General features: G+C 32.5%; 2 protein-coding genes across 3 annotated transcripts in view; one reads left to right on the top strand and one right to left on the bottom strand.

Annotated features, from left to right (window-relative positions):
- The window catches only part of LOC143084179 (uncharacterized), an 87,883-nt gene that overhangs the window by 52,594 nt on the left and 21,429 nt on the right, over positions 1-13,860 (bottom strand). The window lies entirely within an intron of this gene.
- Positions 113-12,409, top strand: LOC143082755 (uncharacterized). 2 transcript variants are annotated; one of them, XM_076258596.1, is made up of 8 exons: positions 113-661; positions 1,356-1,435; positions 2,210-2,275; positions 4,041-4,091; positions 5,403-6,555; positions 7,523-7,800; positions 8,379-8,574; positions 9,602-12,409. In XM_076258596.1, exons 1-8 carry the CDS (start codon positions 283-285, stop codon positions 10,642-10,644), a joined length of 3,246 nt encoding a protein of 1,081 aa, XP_076114711.1. In that variant the 5' UTR covers positions 113-282; the 3' UTR covers positions 10,645-12,409. The 2 variants fall into 2 exon arrangements, with proteins under 2 accessions (XP_076114711.1, XP_076114710.1); XM_076258595.1 differs by having other exon boundaries at positions 1,356-1,444.

Genomic DNA, 13,860 nt, shown 5'->3' with positions numbered 1-13,860 from the left:
CTTAAATAAATATATTTACCTAAATTAATTCTCAATGAATTGTATTTTCAATAAAATAATACCAACAAAACTTTATATTTCAATACTTAAAATTTTGGGATCTAGTCAGAAAATTGTTTATTTAGGGTTATCATATGGACCCTCTGAAATGACTTTTGACCAAGAGTTATTTCCCTTTGTTGTGTTCTCCATTGAAAGGGAGGTTACTCCAAGTGCAGCCATGACAATGTAAACAAGTAGATGGCAGACGATGGCAGCTACTTCTACTGATTCATCTTTAGTATGCAGCTTTTCAGCTTTCACAAATACCAAATGTGGTTTGACACCTTATTTCCCAAAAGAGACAGAAGTCCTGTTATTGAAATATTGCCAGAGAAATTTAAAATCACACCAGTCCTGTCTTCTTATTATATCAATGATGATATTAGCACTGAGTGTAATCTCATTTGTCACCGTGTTGGAATATTTGCTGAGATTGATAGCTATTCTGTGTGTCCATACCATAGATACTCCCTAGGTTTGTGTTGGAAAAGACTTTCAAAGTGTACACATCCGGAACATACGGGCAAAGGGAAAGCAGAAGGAAACAGACAAGGTGTTACTGTAGCTACAAGTCTATATCTTTTGCAAAAATTTGGCTGTGTAGTCCCGGTTGGATCAGGTAAATTATATGCTATTATTACAAGTCCCCCAAAATACTTTCTGTCACATTTAAATTGGTGGTTTGGGGACAGGCATCTGTTTCTGAGGCAAATGAAAAAGGGGGAGGGGCCATTTTCAATGGACATTGAGACTATTTATAATTGTTTTCAATTTTTTGTTGTTCAAATTAATATTTTCTGAGTATATATCAGACTACTAATTGTGTAAGGTTTATAACAGTTAATTATCTACAATAGACACAACATGAGGTGGTATATATGGTTCATGTCTTTAATAAATGAAACTGTTCCACACATGACCTCTTTATTTATTTCTCGATTCCCTATTTTATGGTCAGGAATTTTGGTTGAAAAGGCTCATTTCCTAGGGGAAGTGCTGCCCAATTTTTTTTTAATCTTGACTTGTCATTTTTATCCTTTTATGGGGGGGGGGTGTAGGGGTAAGTGGTATATGCATGTGTACTCAAACTACACGTACATGTATTTCAATAAATGTGTATATATCACATAATATGCATGTGTACTCATACTACATGTATGTATTTTAATAAATGTTTAAATTAATGTTTCTTGCAAAGCTAAAACTGGACATTCATTATCTTAATAAGCATGATAAGGCCAGAAAACAAAGTAATGCAGTTTAATGAAATTATGCAATATAGTACTAACATTAACTTTTATCTATATTGACAGGTTTATGTGTAAAGTGCAGAAAGAGTCTGAGTTGGTTACAAGCTGACGAACAAACATCAGTGTCCAGTCTTGAACTACAGGTACATGAGGTAATGTACTTTGACTTTCAATAAGAATTTGTAAATAATAAAAAAAAAAAAATGTGGTATGATTGCAAATGAGACAACTGTCCACGAGAGACCAAAATGACCGACATTGACAACCATAGGTCACCATACAGCCTTCAACAACGAGCAGAGCCCAAAAGACAGAATATAATACTTTTAAAAAATATTGGATTATGAAAATGCATCTATGATCTATTTTTTTTCAACCAATGATTTGATAGTTGAAAGTCCAAGGAGCATATATATGTGCGCTTGCCATCCTTCTAAATCTTGGCCTACTGGCTAAAATATTTTGAATAGGCCCAAAATCTGAAATACAAGACATGGTATATCAATAAAACTTGACCAGTTGAAGATCTTGGGTAGTACTATAGGATTCAATATGACACTTTACATACATTTTCTGCTTAATAAACAACACAATTATGCATTTGGGCTTTATTTTGTGAATGAGAGGAGCAATGTGTGTCTCTTGTGAATTGAAAATATGTTCTTCAGAAGAATAAACTTTATATTGGCTGGTTAACAACAGAGGTTTGTGTCTTTTAAAAAAGTAAAAAGTGAATAAATATGTATACAGTTGTATCTGTCAAAAGAAACAAATGAATAGTACTATAGTTCATAAATAAAATCAATCCCCCCTGGACCTTATTTGGAAATTAAAATTAGCTCATCTTATCTTATCTTATATGTGGACTTCAAATATGCTTTGCTTATAGCCATTACTGAATTTTTCTCTTCTAACAGAAAAACACAAATGAAGAACAACAATCTACGAAGAAATGCTTACGGAAAATATGTAGAGAGACAGAGGTACATGTATACATTAAAATTAATTTTCAAGTTTATATTGGATAGAAATGATAAAACATTCTTTTTGTCAAACTTTCATTATTTGTTGAATAACTCCTATAGTATATATGTTAGAATCAGATCAATGTCCCGCCTCTAATCAACGTCCTTTCCTCAAATCAACGCCTGTTCCTGAATTGGACATCCAAATCTGATGTCACATTCTCAAATCGACGTCCGATATTTTGATACTCTAATTGACATCCAATTTCACGTAATGTATTGCCAAAAAAAAGTCTAATTAAATTAAGTCTTCTCTAATCGATGTCCAATAACTCGATTAACACTAATACATGTATATGTTTTGTAGGCAACTAAATGTTCAAACATTTATATACATCAGACTCTGACTTCTCTTGAACTGAATTTTAATGTGCGTATTGTTATGCGTTTACTTTTCTACATTGGTTAGAGGTATAGGGGGAGGGTTGAGATCTCACAAACATGTTTAACCCCGCCACATTTTTGCACCTGTCCCAAGTCAGGAACCTCTGGCCTTTGTTAGTCTTGTATTATTTTAATTTTAGTTTCTTGCGTACAATTTGGAAATTAGTATGGCGTTCATTATCACTGAACTAGTATATATTTGTTTAGGGGCCAGCTGAAGGACGCCTCCGGGTGCGGGAATTTCTCGCTACATTGAAGACCTGTTGGTGACCTTCTGCTGTTGTTTTTTTTATTTGGTCGGGTTGTTGTCTCTTTGACACATTCCCCATTTCCATTCTCAATTTTATATACTTTTATTTAGTCCTTTTTCAACCCAAAATGGATAACATGCATGCATATATTAATGTTTATCTTGTGAAAGAGTCAATCTTATGGATCTACGTTGATGTGTGTCTCTCTTGTTCATATTAATAAATGACAAGTCAATGAGAAATCAATCCAGCGAAAAAGGAAATCAAAATGACATTTAGAAGCATTTTATAGTCTTCAACAAGAGACTAAATAAAGAATTTATCTTGTTTTTGTTTTATAAATTAGACCTTTCAATTTGTTTAATTTCTTTTCTGATTTGGACTTCGATTTGAGGAACGGACGCGGATTAGATACTGAGTTTGAGTCTTACATATATGTTGACTTTCCTACATATGTTCCTGACACTTTGGTTTAGTTCTTTAGGTCCACAGCTGAAAAACAACTTACACTTGAATGTACAATTCAAAAGAAAAAAAACAAAGATTTTTTTTATATAATGTATGATTACCGTATATTGTTGTGTATAATGTGGGCCCCTATTACCAACTATATACCTTTGGTTAAAAAACCGGGTGCATTATACATGACCGATCTTGGTAATATGGTATTTATTTTTTTGAACTAGTGGATGTGTTGTGTATATAATGTTTGTGACACCATTCAACATTTAATTGACCTTGAAAGACTGTCTACAAAGAGAGCTTAAGGGTACATTTTGGGGAAAATTGAGAAAAAAATGTACATTAACAGCCTGTTATAGATTGACATTTAACGACAGTTACTATCTGTATGGAATGTGTACATCTTAAAACCAGTTATTTAGAATATTTTTATACAAAATCCTGCCTTTATACAAAAGTATGTTAGTACGTCTGTAAAATCAATACCGCTTAATTGGGACCACTTTTAAAAATCTGATCTTACACAGGAGTTCAAGGGTTTTGTAAGAACAAATACATTGAATTGTATAGTCATGATATTATATATGATGTACATTAATAATGATAATATTAATTTTTATTTGCAGAATGCTGTCCTAGTGAAAAAGATGAAAAAAGATATATTTTTAAGTGATGAGGTAAAACATTGATTATGCTATAAACTTGTTTGGGGAAATATTATTTTCAGGGAGTTGGAATAGAATATACGATGACAAAAGCTTCAAGTTGTCTGAAACTGCTAGGCTAAATAAAAATAAACTAAGCCACAATAAGCATTATGGTATTCAGTTTAAAGAAGGCCACTGTCCCCACAACTAACCAACATGGCCACCATGGCCAGAAATAAAGCGTAAAATGCAGTTTTGACCTAAGCTATATTTTTAAAAGTTGAGCATGTTTTTTTTTTTATCAGGCAAAGATTTACTTTGAAATTTTCAGGCAACTCATTGTTTGGTTGCTGTTTCTGATTTTATTTTTTAACCTTTATGCTCCCACCGCCCTTATCTGTTGGGTACATGCATACATACGTCCCTTTAAATAGGTTTGTGTTCTCTAACTAAAGTTTACCTCAACCAAATATTATGAAACTTATATACAATATCTATTGATACAATAAAACACTGATTAAGTTTGAAATATGTGGCGGCACATTTACTGTTCCTGAGTTATGTGCCTACGTTTTTTTTTTATTTTTATTTTTTATGTTTACATTAAGTCTAAGGGAGGGACATTATGACTTAAGGTGCTTAATGTAAAATGAAGAAAAACAACTTTAGGGTAGGCTATTTCAGAACTTTCAAATAGGGAGGGTAGGGTAATAGGAAACCACTATCTTTTTCATTTGGCATTAAAAAAAATTGCTAAATATGTCTTTTCCGTTCTCTAACTTAAGTTTGAAATATGTGGCGTCACTTTTACTGTTCCTGAGTTATGTGCCTTTACAAATGTATAAGGCCAAAAAAATAATATTTGTGTTTCCTATTACATCTTTGAAAAAATAGGGTAGGTAGGTAGGGATGTTTTTTTATTTTTACATTGAGTCTAAGGGAGGGACATTCTGACTTTCCAGTGCTTATTGAAAAATGAAGAAAAACAACTTAAGGGTCGGTTATTGTAGATCTTTCAAAATAGGGAGGGTAGCTAGGAAATAGGAAACAACAATCTTTTTTTAGAATCTTCTCCTTTCTCCCACCCTTCATCTCCTTCTCCAATCCCTCTTCTCCTTTCTCATAACAGAAAAATGTATCTCCCTTTGAAAAATAGATATGGAATATAAAGTAGGCGACAATTTTACATCCTTGCTTCACCCTGAATCGTATTGGGAAGATATCTTTCCATCTCAGTGTTGATTTTGTGAAGAACCTCTTACTACAATTTTTTTTTATTAGATGAATTAACATGCACACCTTCTTTGAGACTTCATCTTATTTTCCGTAATTTTATTTCAGTCTAATTTTGAAATGTCATCTCAAGAGACATGTTCCCAAGAATCAAGTTGGAGTCTATCATCTGTTGGAAGACTGGAAATACGCAATGGGATACACCAATTAAACAATGCCGTACACATGTTAGACCGTAAGATCAGTCCTGTGAAGTATATGATTAAGAAGGATTTGAATGAATCCAATGCTAGCACAGTTCGCTATGTAAAGAGAAAAGCAAATGAGACAATACATTGTGTTTTGGATCAGATTGCTCCAGGCCAGTCATCCAAGATTCTAGAATTAGTTGGGGCAGATATCAAGCCATTTCCAGTTAGAGTTGAGTCTGATACAAGTATTACAAACCTTATTGCAAAATTGTACAGTGAAAGTGATAATAACATGTTAAAATGCCAGCTACTTTCATTAATTTCATCACCTAATATGCATACCAAATCGGAACTCATGGAGCTTATACCAGACCTTACAAAACACAAAATTGACCAAAGTAGAACTCATGCATCACAACATGGTCCAGGATCTCTTCCTTTAAAGAAAGAGCTCAGTCACAGGAATAGAATGGATGAAGTCAAATTAGATCATGCTTTGTCATTCTTCTTGAATCCTGATTTTCAACAGATTTGCTCATATGGAACCAAAAAGTTGGAGTTTGATAATGGCGAGGTTGTGACCATTCCACAAATAGTAAGGACAACTTGTCATTCTTTGTTGATTGATATGTATGCAAGTTACTGCAACGAAGAACATTTTAATCCATTATCAAAATCGACACAGTTTAAACTACTAGCAACATGTGCAGCAGCCAAGAGATCCAATCTTAGTGGTTTAGATAATATTACAGCTGATGGTGCAGCATCTATGGACAACATCATAGCAACGTTAAAAAAGCTGCAAGAGCATGACATTAGTAAAGATGAACTTGAGGAGACAACTTCAGATGTAAAAGCACTTAAGCTATATATGAAGACCATGTACAAGTTTGACATTAAAACAACAAGCCATTGCAAGGACCATTGCATACATTTTGCACTGAGCAATACCAAAGATGTTCTTCTACAAGAATCGTGTACTGACCACATTCATGATGATGTGTGCAATAGCTGCAATCTTCTTGGCAATGTTACTGAACAGATATTCAAAAGTATTCAAAAAGTGTCTGGTAAGAATGAACTTTTGTATAATAATATACAGTGAAACCTGACTAATTGACCCCTTTGGCACTTGAAAATGTGTTAGGTTTACACATCTGTTTGGTTTACACATGTTCATAAAACAAAGAAACTAATATGACAACACTTCAGAACAATTTTGTTTAGACAGCTTTCACTGTATTAATATTATTTTATAATATTATTGTCTTTAATATTTGTCTACCATATTTAAATTCAATTTCAAGAAGTGAATACATACATTTTTCTGTTTTCATAGGGAATTCTAGTATAAATAATCTAGAGTTGGCTGTTTAACATTTATCATTATTAATTTTTTTTTCTATAAATGAAAACATTTGTATCATTTTTAGCTCACCTGGCCCAGGTGAGCTTATGTCATCATGTGGCGTACGTCATCATCATAAACTATTTAAAAGATATTTTCCTTTAAAACTACCCAGCCAAATACTTTCAACTTTAACTCAATGTTACCTAGAGTGTCCAGTTTATAAATTATATCCAAAGTTTTGATCCATCAACAAACATGGCAGCTATGTTTAATAAATAGAATATAGGGATCAGTTTTTGGCTTGGATCTCAAAAGCTAGAGAATTTAGAATAAATCTGACATGGGGTATACATGTTCAAGAGGTGAACATCTATCGGCCCTAAAATGTTCAGACAAATGAAATAACCCATTGTTGGGTTGCTGCCACTAAATGGTAATTTTTAGGAAATTTTGCAGTTTTTGGTTATTATCTTGAAGTTTTTGAAATATTGCAAATTGTTTTATATATATGTCAATTTTACCATTTTTTTTATTTTGGCTAGAGGGAAACTATTCTATCATGGACAGTAAAAACTGCTTTCAGAAAAATTTAAAAAATCCCCAACCCGCACCACCTTTCAGTTTAAAAGAAAACACTAGAAAATGAATATCATATATATATTCTTTTTACACTTCTTCTGTTTTAGATGAAGAATCCAGGGATGATTTATACACAACAACAACAATAGATATAAATAATGTCAAGCAATGGAAAGCTCATCAACTGCGGACAAAAAACCAAGATGAAGCACGACTGAAGCTCATGGAGTCACTGGAACCTCATCAACTGTTACTGGTTATGGATTGGGCAATGAAGTTTTTGCCAATGCGTTACAGGGAGAAACAGTCTGATTTCTTCGGCCAGAAAGGTCTGAATTGGCATGTCAGTGTAGCTATTGTCAAACCAGAAAACGCTACATTGCAGGTAATTAACATGATCTTCATGCATTATTTTGTGTATTCAGACCAAAATAAAATTCGAACTTGATTTTTAGTTTGTCATGGTTAAACTTTATTCCAGAATCATTTTTTTTTAAATTCAATATCTTAATTTCTTTAAGTATGACAAATATAAATGCATAAAACTCAAAACTTCTAGTGTTATTTTAAGAAATATAGGACCATATTAAACTCTTCAAAAAATTATCATATAAAATAAAAATTATCTCTAATTGTTCATGGTATCAATTAGTTATAATACTGTTTGTTCTATGCAATTTACTTACCACTGTTGTAAATTTAGAAAGTTAATCTGAACTTGATCATTTGTATCATTAAAAAATATCATAAAAAGAATATGATATGACTGTTACATAAATACATAAAAATAGAGACAAAATGTAAAAACACTAGCTAGACAAATAATCATAACTCATTAAAGATATTTATAATTTTCTTTTCTTAAAAAAAAACCAATTTATGCCAAGATTTGAAGTTTTACATTATGATACATTATAGTTTATACAGATCATGATTTTATAGATATATTTATATTAATTTCAGCACAAGACATATGTTCATCTTTTTGATGGGGTACGTCAAGACTGGTTTGCTGTGGCATCCATCATAGAAAATACAGTGATGACCATTAAGAAACAAATGCCGAATATAGAGGAGATTTTTCTGCGTAGCGATAATGCTGGTTGCTACCACTGTGGGTGTTTGTGGCTCAGTTTATATGGAATAAGTCAAAGAACAGGTAAATATTGAAGTTTTTATATGTCCAAATAAAGCAATAGATTTGTTGTTCTTCTGTGCAACCCAATCTGAAAAATCTGGGAAAATTGGTAATTTTTGGGAAAATAAACTAGTGCCAGAGATGCTTAATGAGAAGACTCCCTAAATTCTAATTCAATTATTTGTATCAATGGTTCTGATTGGATGACAGTAAGCGTAAAGTTCTGAATTGCTGAATGTATTTAAAAAAAACAACCTCATATGTTGCACCTAAAAATCTTCTTGTTATCAAATTTAATTACATTCTGAAGCGGCACATAAGCCAGAAAATGCCTGGTGTTTGTTTAACGCCGGAAGCATACCTATGACGTCACCTAGTGTAGGGACCAAAGAAGATAACATCTTTTCACAGAATTTTTTTAATGAAGATTTTACACTGAAATAATGATTGAAATTTATTTATGAACTTGTTTTGCATTAGAATAGAGATTTATAACTGTATTGTATTTGAAGCTTCGGGGACGTCCATCAATATGTGTCGCCAGGTAAATTAAATTTGCGACAGTAAAACAACTGATGGACGTCCTTAAAGCTTCAAATACAATACAGTCATCTCTTAATTACCTTTTATTATTATTATTAAAAAAAACTTCAATTAGAAAAAAGATCTGAAGGAGATGGGTTTCTTCCTTAGGCATGTTAGGCATGGTATTGGTGAGGTTTTTAAATAATCATGATAAATAAAGAATTTTTATTTTAGCAACTATAAAAACAAGTAACATCAAATATTAATTAAGGCATGCTTGCACTTATCAAAATGCCAAAACTGCAAATCTTGCAAAGGTTAATATAAATAAGAAGATGGGGTATGAGTGCCACTGACATAACTCTCCATCAAAGTCATAATGTATTTTATAGAGTTTGATAATTAAAGGTCAAAGGCTATCTGATATTGATAGAATAAAAACAACAATAAAATTTATCTGATTTTCAATTTCAATCCTGAACATTTTGACATTTTTTCTTTATTATTTGTGATATTATTTCAGGTTTGAAGATATTGAGGTACGACTATAGTGAGGCACAGTCGGGGAAAAGCTTCTGTGATGCAAAAATAGCCCACATGCGTTCGAAAATGAAAATGTTTGTCTCTTCGGGCAATAATATTTCATCAGCAGAAGAAATGAAGGCTGCAATTATGAGTGGAGCTGGTGTCACTGGGTGTCAATGTGCAGTTGCTGATGTGGATACCTCCAAACAGGAGATGACAAGCCATAGATTTAAGGGTGTTAACAGTTTTTCAAACTTAGAGTTTCAAGATAGTGATATTCTTGTTTGGAATTCATACAACATTGGAATTGGCAAAAAAATTCCAAGGTCATCTGTGCTACGGCAAGAGCAAGGTGAAACAGGATTAAATGTTTTAAATGATTTTAGTCAACCTAGAGCCACTTATGGGGCAATAAAATCAAAAGAAAATTCAACAACAGCCAATCATCAAGAGTCTGATATTTTTGAATGTCCTGAGCCTGGCTGTTGTGCCACTTTCTCATCATTTCATGACATTGAAACTCATCAAAGTTGTGGAAGACACCTCATAAATGGACTTTCCACATATGACAAAGTAAGGAAGCGTTGGGTAGAAACCTGTAATGCAAACTTTAATAATACCATAAATTTTAGTAATATGTCAGACAGAGGCACAGAAGGAACATCATCAGAAGACATGGGATGGGCCTTAAGAAAAGAAAGAAAATTTGTGAGATTTTCTACTGAGGTTAAAGATTTTCTTAAGCAGGAATTTGAAGCAGGGGAAATTAGCGGAAAGAAATCTAACCCAGTGACAACATCTATTAATATGAGGACTAAAGTTGATGAACATGGTGTAAGAGTGTTTAAAGCTGACCAGTTTCTTCAGCCTTCACAGATAGCCTCATTTTTTGCTAGGTTATCTGTAATGAGTAAGAAAACAGCACCACAACAAGGCACATTAGATTTACCTGAAGAAAATGATGATGACCTTTTCAACATTATTCGAGAAATTGAGGAAGGAGAAATTCGTGAAGTCATTCTGAATGAAGATTTACAATAACTGTTTATATAAATTCTATTAAGCATCATTTATCCCTCTGTATGTCTGTCTGTCAACTATTTTTGATTTCTGATTATTTTTTAGTATCACAATTTTTCAGAAACATATTTTGTATAAGCACAAGAATGTCAAAACTATTGGTAGAAGGCCAATGACATTTTGCACAATTATTGTGCATAATTTGTAATGGTGAAAATTTTTGTGAAATTTGGTTAATTGATTATAGGGAAAAACAATATTTTTGTCTAAATTGATAGTTTTGAGATAGGTCTTTTGTGAAGATTGATTTATTGATTGTTGGTTGCTTGATGTCCAGTGGCAAATATTTCATGCATATTGAGGACACGAACAACTTAATAATAAATACAATAGGTAGGTCCTGTCATAATAGAGGCCATTTGGGATGATGGTCGGGGAAATTTGGACTTCCACAGGATAATGAGGGTATATAGAATAGGGACTGAAATTTTGCCTTGCAACAGGCCACCTACGGGCCCTCAAAGAGTTGTTGCAAGGGTTCTTAACGTGCAAAGAGCGTGGCACTCTCTTTACACAAAATATGGGATTAAACGTCCCCAGGACGTGACAGCGAACTTTATACATTCCGCAAAGCCAAATGGAGGCCCCACTTCGGCAAACGTTTTACTGCCATTTGGGAGAAGACCAAGTGACCATATTTCTATTCCCCAGTCACCCTTGGGGGTTCTTTTGTGAAGAGCAGAAGCTCTAAAAGTACATGTATCAGTAGGAGACACAAATCATTTTGAAACCATTGTTGTTTATTATATTGATTGTCATTAGGCATAGTTTTAATTATAATGTGACTTGAAATAGCAGTTAAATTCATTTCATTTACATTTTCAAAATTTAAGGTTTGTGTTGCCATGACAACAAAAACAGGTTTTATATCCTACCTTTTGTAGTGGGTTCATATATGTCTTAAACTTTAATCAATTTAAGGCACACCACCAATTTCATGTTATGATTTTGTGACAAAGTAAAATCTTACCAGAAAAAGTAGTGTTATTCATGTGTCTTTCAACATTTGATAAAATAGATTTTGTTGCCATGGAAACTGAAATGGTTCTAAAATTATTTTTTCTAAATAAATTTCAAATAGTCTGAACTTAAATCATTACAAGGAACACCACCAATTGCATAATATTATCTAAAGACAAAATATAATCCTACTGAAAATAGAAGGGAATTTCACTTTTTTACAAATATCTCAAATATGAGGTTTTTGTTGCCACGGCAACATAAATTTGTAATATATATCACATTTTTTAAGAGCTTTCTGTGATATCTATATTTAAATTATTATTAGGCACACTACAAATTTCTATACTATTATTTTGTGACAAAATAAAGGTTTTCTTGGAAAAGTAGTGAAATTCACATTTTTTGAGATTTTCAAAAACAAGAGATTTTTGTTGCCATTGCAACAAAAAATGGGCGCAGATCCCAAAATTTTAAAAGTTTTTGTTAAACAAGTATACTTTGGATAGTATCATGCACAGCATCAATTAAGTAATTAAATCTGGTAACTGAAGAAATTAAATGATCTTTAGCCTAAAAAATCACAGTTTTTGAGAAATAGCAAATTTGCATTTTTTTCACATTTTCACATCTAATATTTCATTTTATTGATATCGATTACTTAAATGTTGATAATATAATATGAAAATGTATGAATTGGTTTGCTCAAAACATATTTTGTTTTATTTTTATTGTCAATCCTAATAAAATTTATTGACATTTGAAATTTGTTGATTTTTGACATATTTAGCCCTCCATTTTAGGTAAAAGTACTGCCCTGGTTACCATGGCAACCAGTACATTTTTTGGAAAAAAAGTTCCAAATTTTTTTTTCAGGGGTTAATCCTACTACTATGATAAAATTTCATGTCTTTTTGAAAGGGTCATGAATCACCATCTGCCTGCATTTTACAAAGAGCTGTACTTAAATATAAGAGAACAACGACATAACACTAAAATGTAACACACATAGACAAAATCCCACGAGAATAACAAATATAACATATATATATAACATCAAAACCAAATACATGAATTTGGGATAGACAAGTACCGTGACACGTCTTATCGCAATGTGAATTTACACTCAAAAATAAGAGAAAACAAACGACACAACGTTATAATGTAATACACACAGAAACGAACTATAATATAACAATGACCATATTCCTGACTTGGTACAGGGCATTTTTAAAGGAAAAAATGGTGGGTTGAACCTGGTTTTGTGGCATGCCAAACCTCGCACTTTTATGGCCATATGAAATATAACATCAAAATGACAACACAGGACTACCATATAAATAAATTGGAGAACACAATTGACAAAGAATCACACGAACAACAGCCAACAAAAGGCAACAAGTTCAAAATTTTAATACGCCAGAAGTGTATATTGTCCACACAAGACCTATGTGTGACGCACAGATACAAAAGTTTGAAAGCCGAAACGAGTACAAAGTTGAACAGCATCGAGGACCAAAAGATCAAAAAGGTTGTGCCAAAAACGTCAAGGGTTTTCTGTTAAGTTACCAGAAAATCCCTATAATTTAGAGTAATTTATACTTTTGCAAACAGTAAATTTAATAAAATGAATATACAAAAGATGTACATGATAAAGCTGAAGTATTAACTAATTACAGGAAACAACTGAAATACATTTACATAACCAGACATTTGAAACACAAAAGTAGACACATCCGAATATGTTTAAACCTCTACGCCAAGTGACGTCCTATTTGAAACTGAAAAATGACGAAAAAAATTAATAAAAATAAAAATGCTTTCCTTTTGCTTGAGGGATCAAATTATATTCTGGAACAACCCTTAGGATTCCGACAGTTCTTTGTTTGATGTGTTTCAGCTTTTGATTTCGAAATTTGATTAGGGACTCTCCGGGTTGTTTTTTTATTTTTCTTCTCGCAAGCTGCCCTGAAGCATTCAAAGAAAGTTGAGCCCTGCTTTGAAGTTCAAGAGAAAATTGTGACGAAAAATTCGTAATGAAATCATTAGAAACAGGAATTAGACAAGAAATTAAATGAAAATAGATCACGCAGTATAACGTGCTCACATGAAAATTGACCCTACTTTCATACCAACATGGTTAGTGATGGACGGAGAGAGAGGGAGAGACTGATAAATTTCACCCAGCATACTCCACCTCTTTTTGGTGAGGGGTTA

The sequence above is a fragment of the Mytilus galloprovincialis genome, chromosome 7 (genome assembly GCF_965363235.1).
Source record: "Mytilus galloprovincialis chromosome 7, xbMytGall1.hap1.1, whole genome shotgun sequence".
NCBI classification, from domain to species: Eukaryota; Metazoa; Mollusca; class Bivalvia; order Mytilida; family Mytilidae; genus Mytilus; species Mytilus galloprovincialis.
The sequence above is the reverse complement of the archived record's forward strand: the minus strand, read 5'-3'. Positions and strand labels throughout refer to the sequence as shown.

Excerpts from the sequence above, each read along its gene's own strand:
- LOC143082755 (XM_076258595.1), top strand. The coding sequence starts at position 283 with ATGCAGCTTTTCAGCTTTCACAAATACCAAATGTGGTTTGACACCTTA. Across the intron at positions 1,445-2,209 it reads TTGAACTACAGGTACATGAG|AAAAACACAAATGAAGAACA; the intron begins GTAATGTACTTT and ends CTCTTCTAACAG. Across the intron at positions 6,556-7,522 it reads AAGTATTCAAAAAGTGTCTG|ATGAAGAATCCAGGGATGAT; the intron begins GTAAGAATGAAC and ends CTTCTGTTTTAG.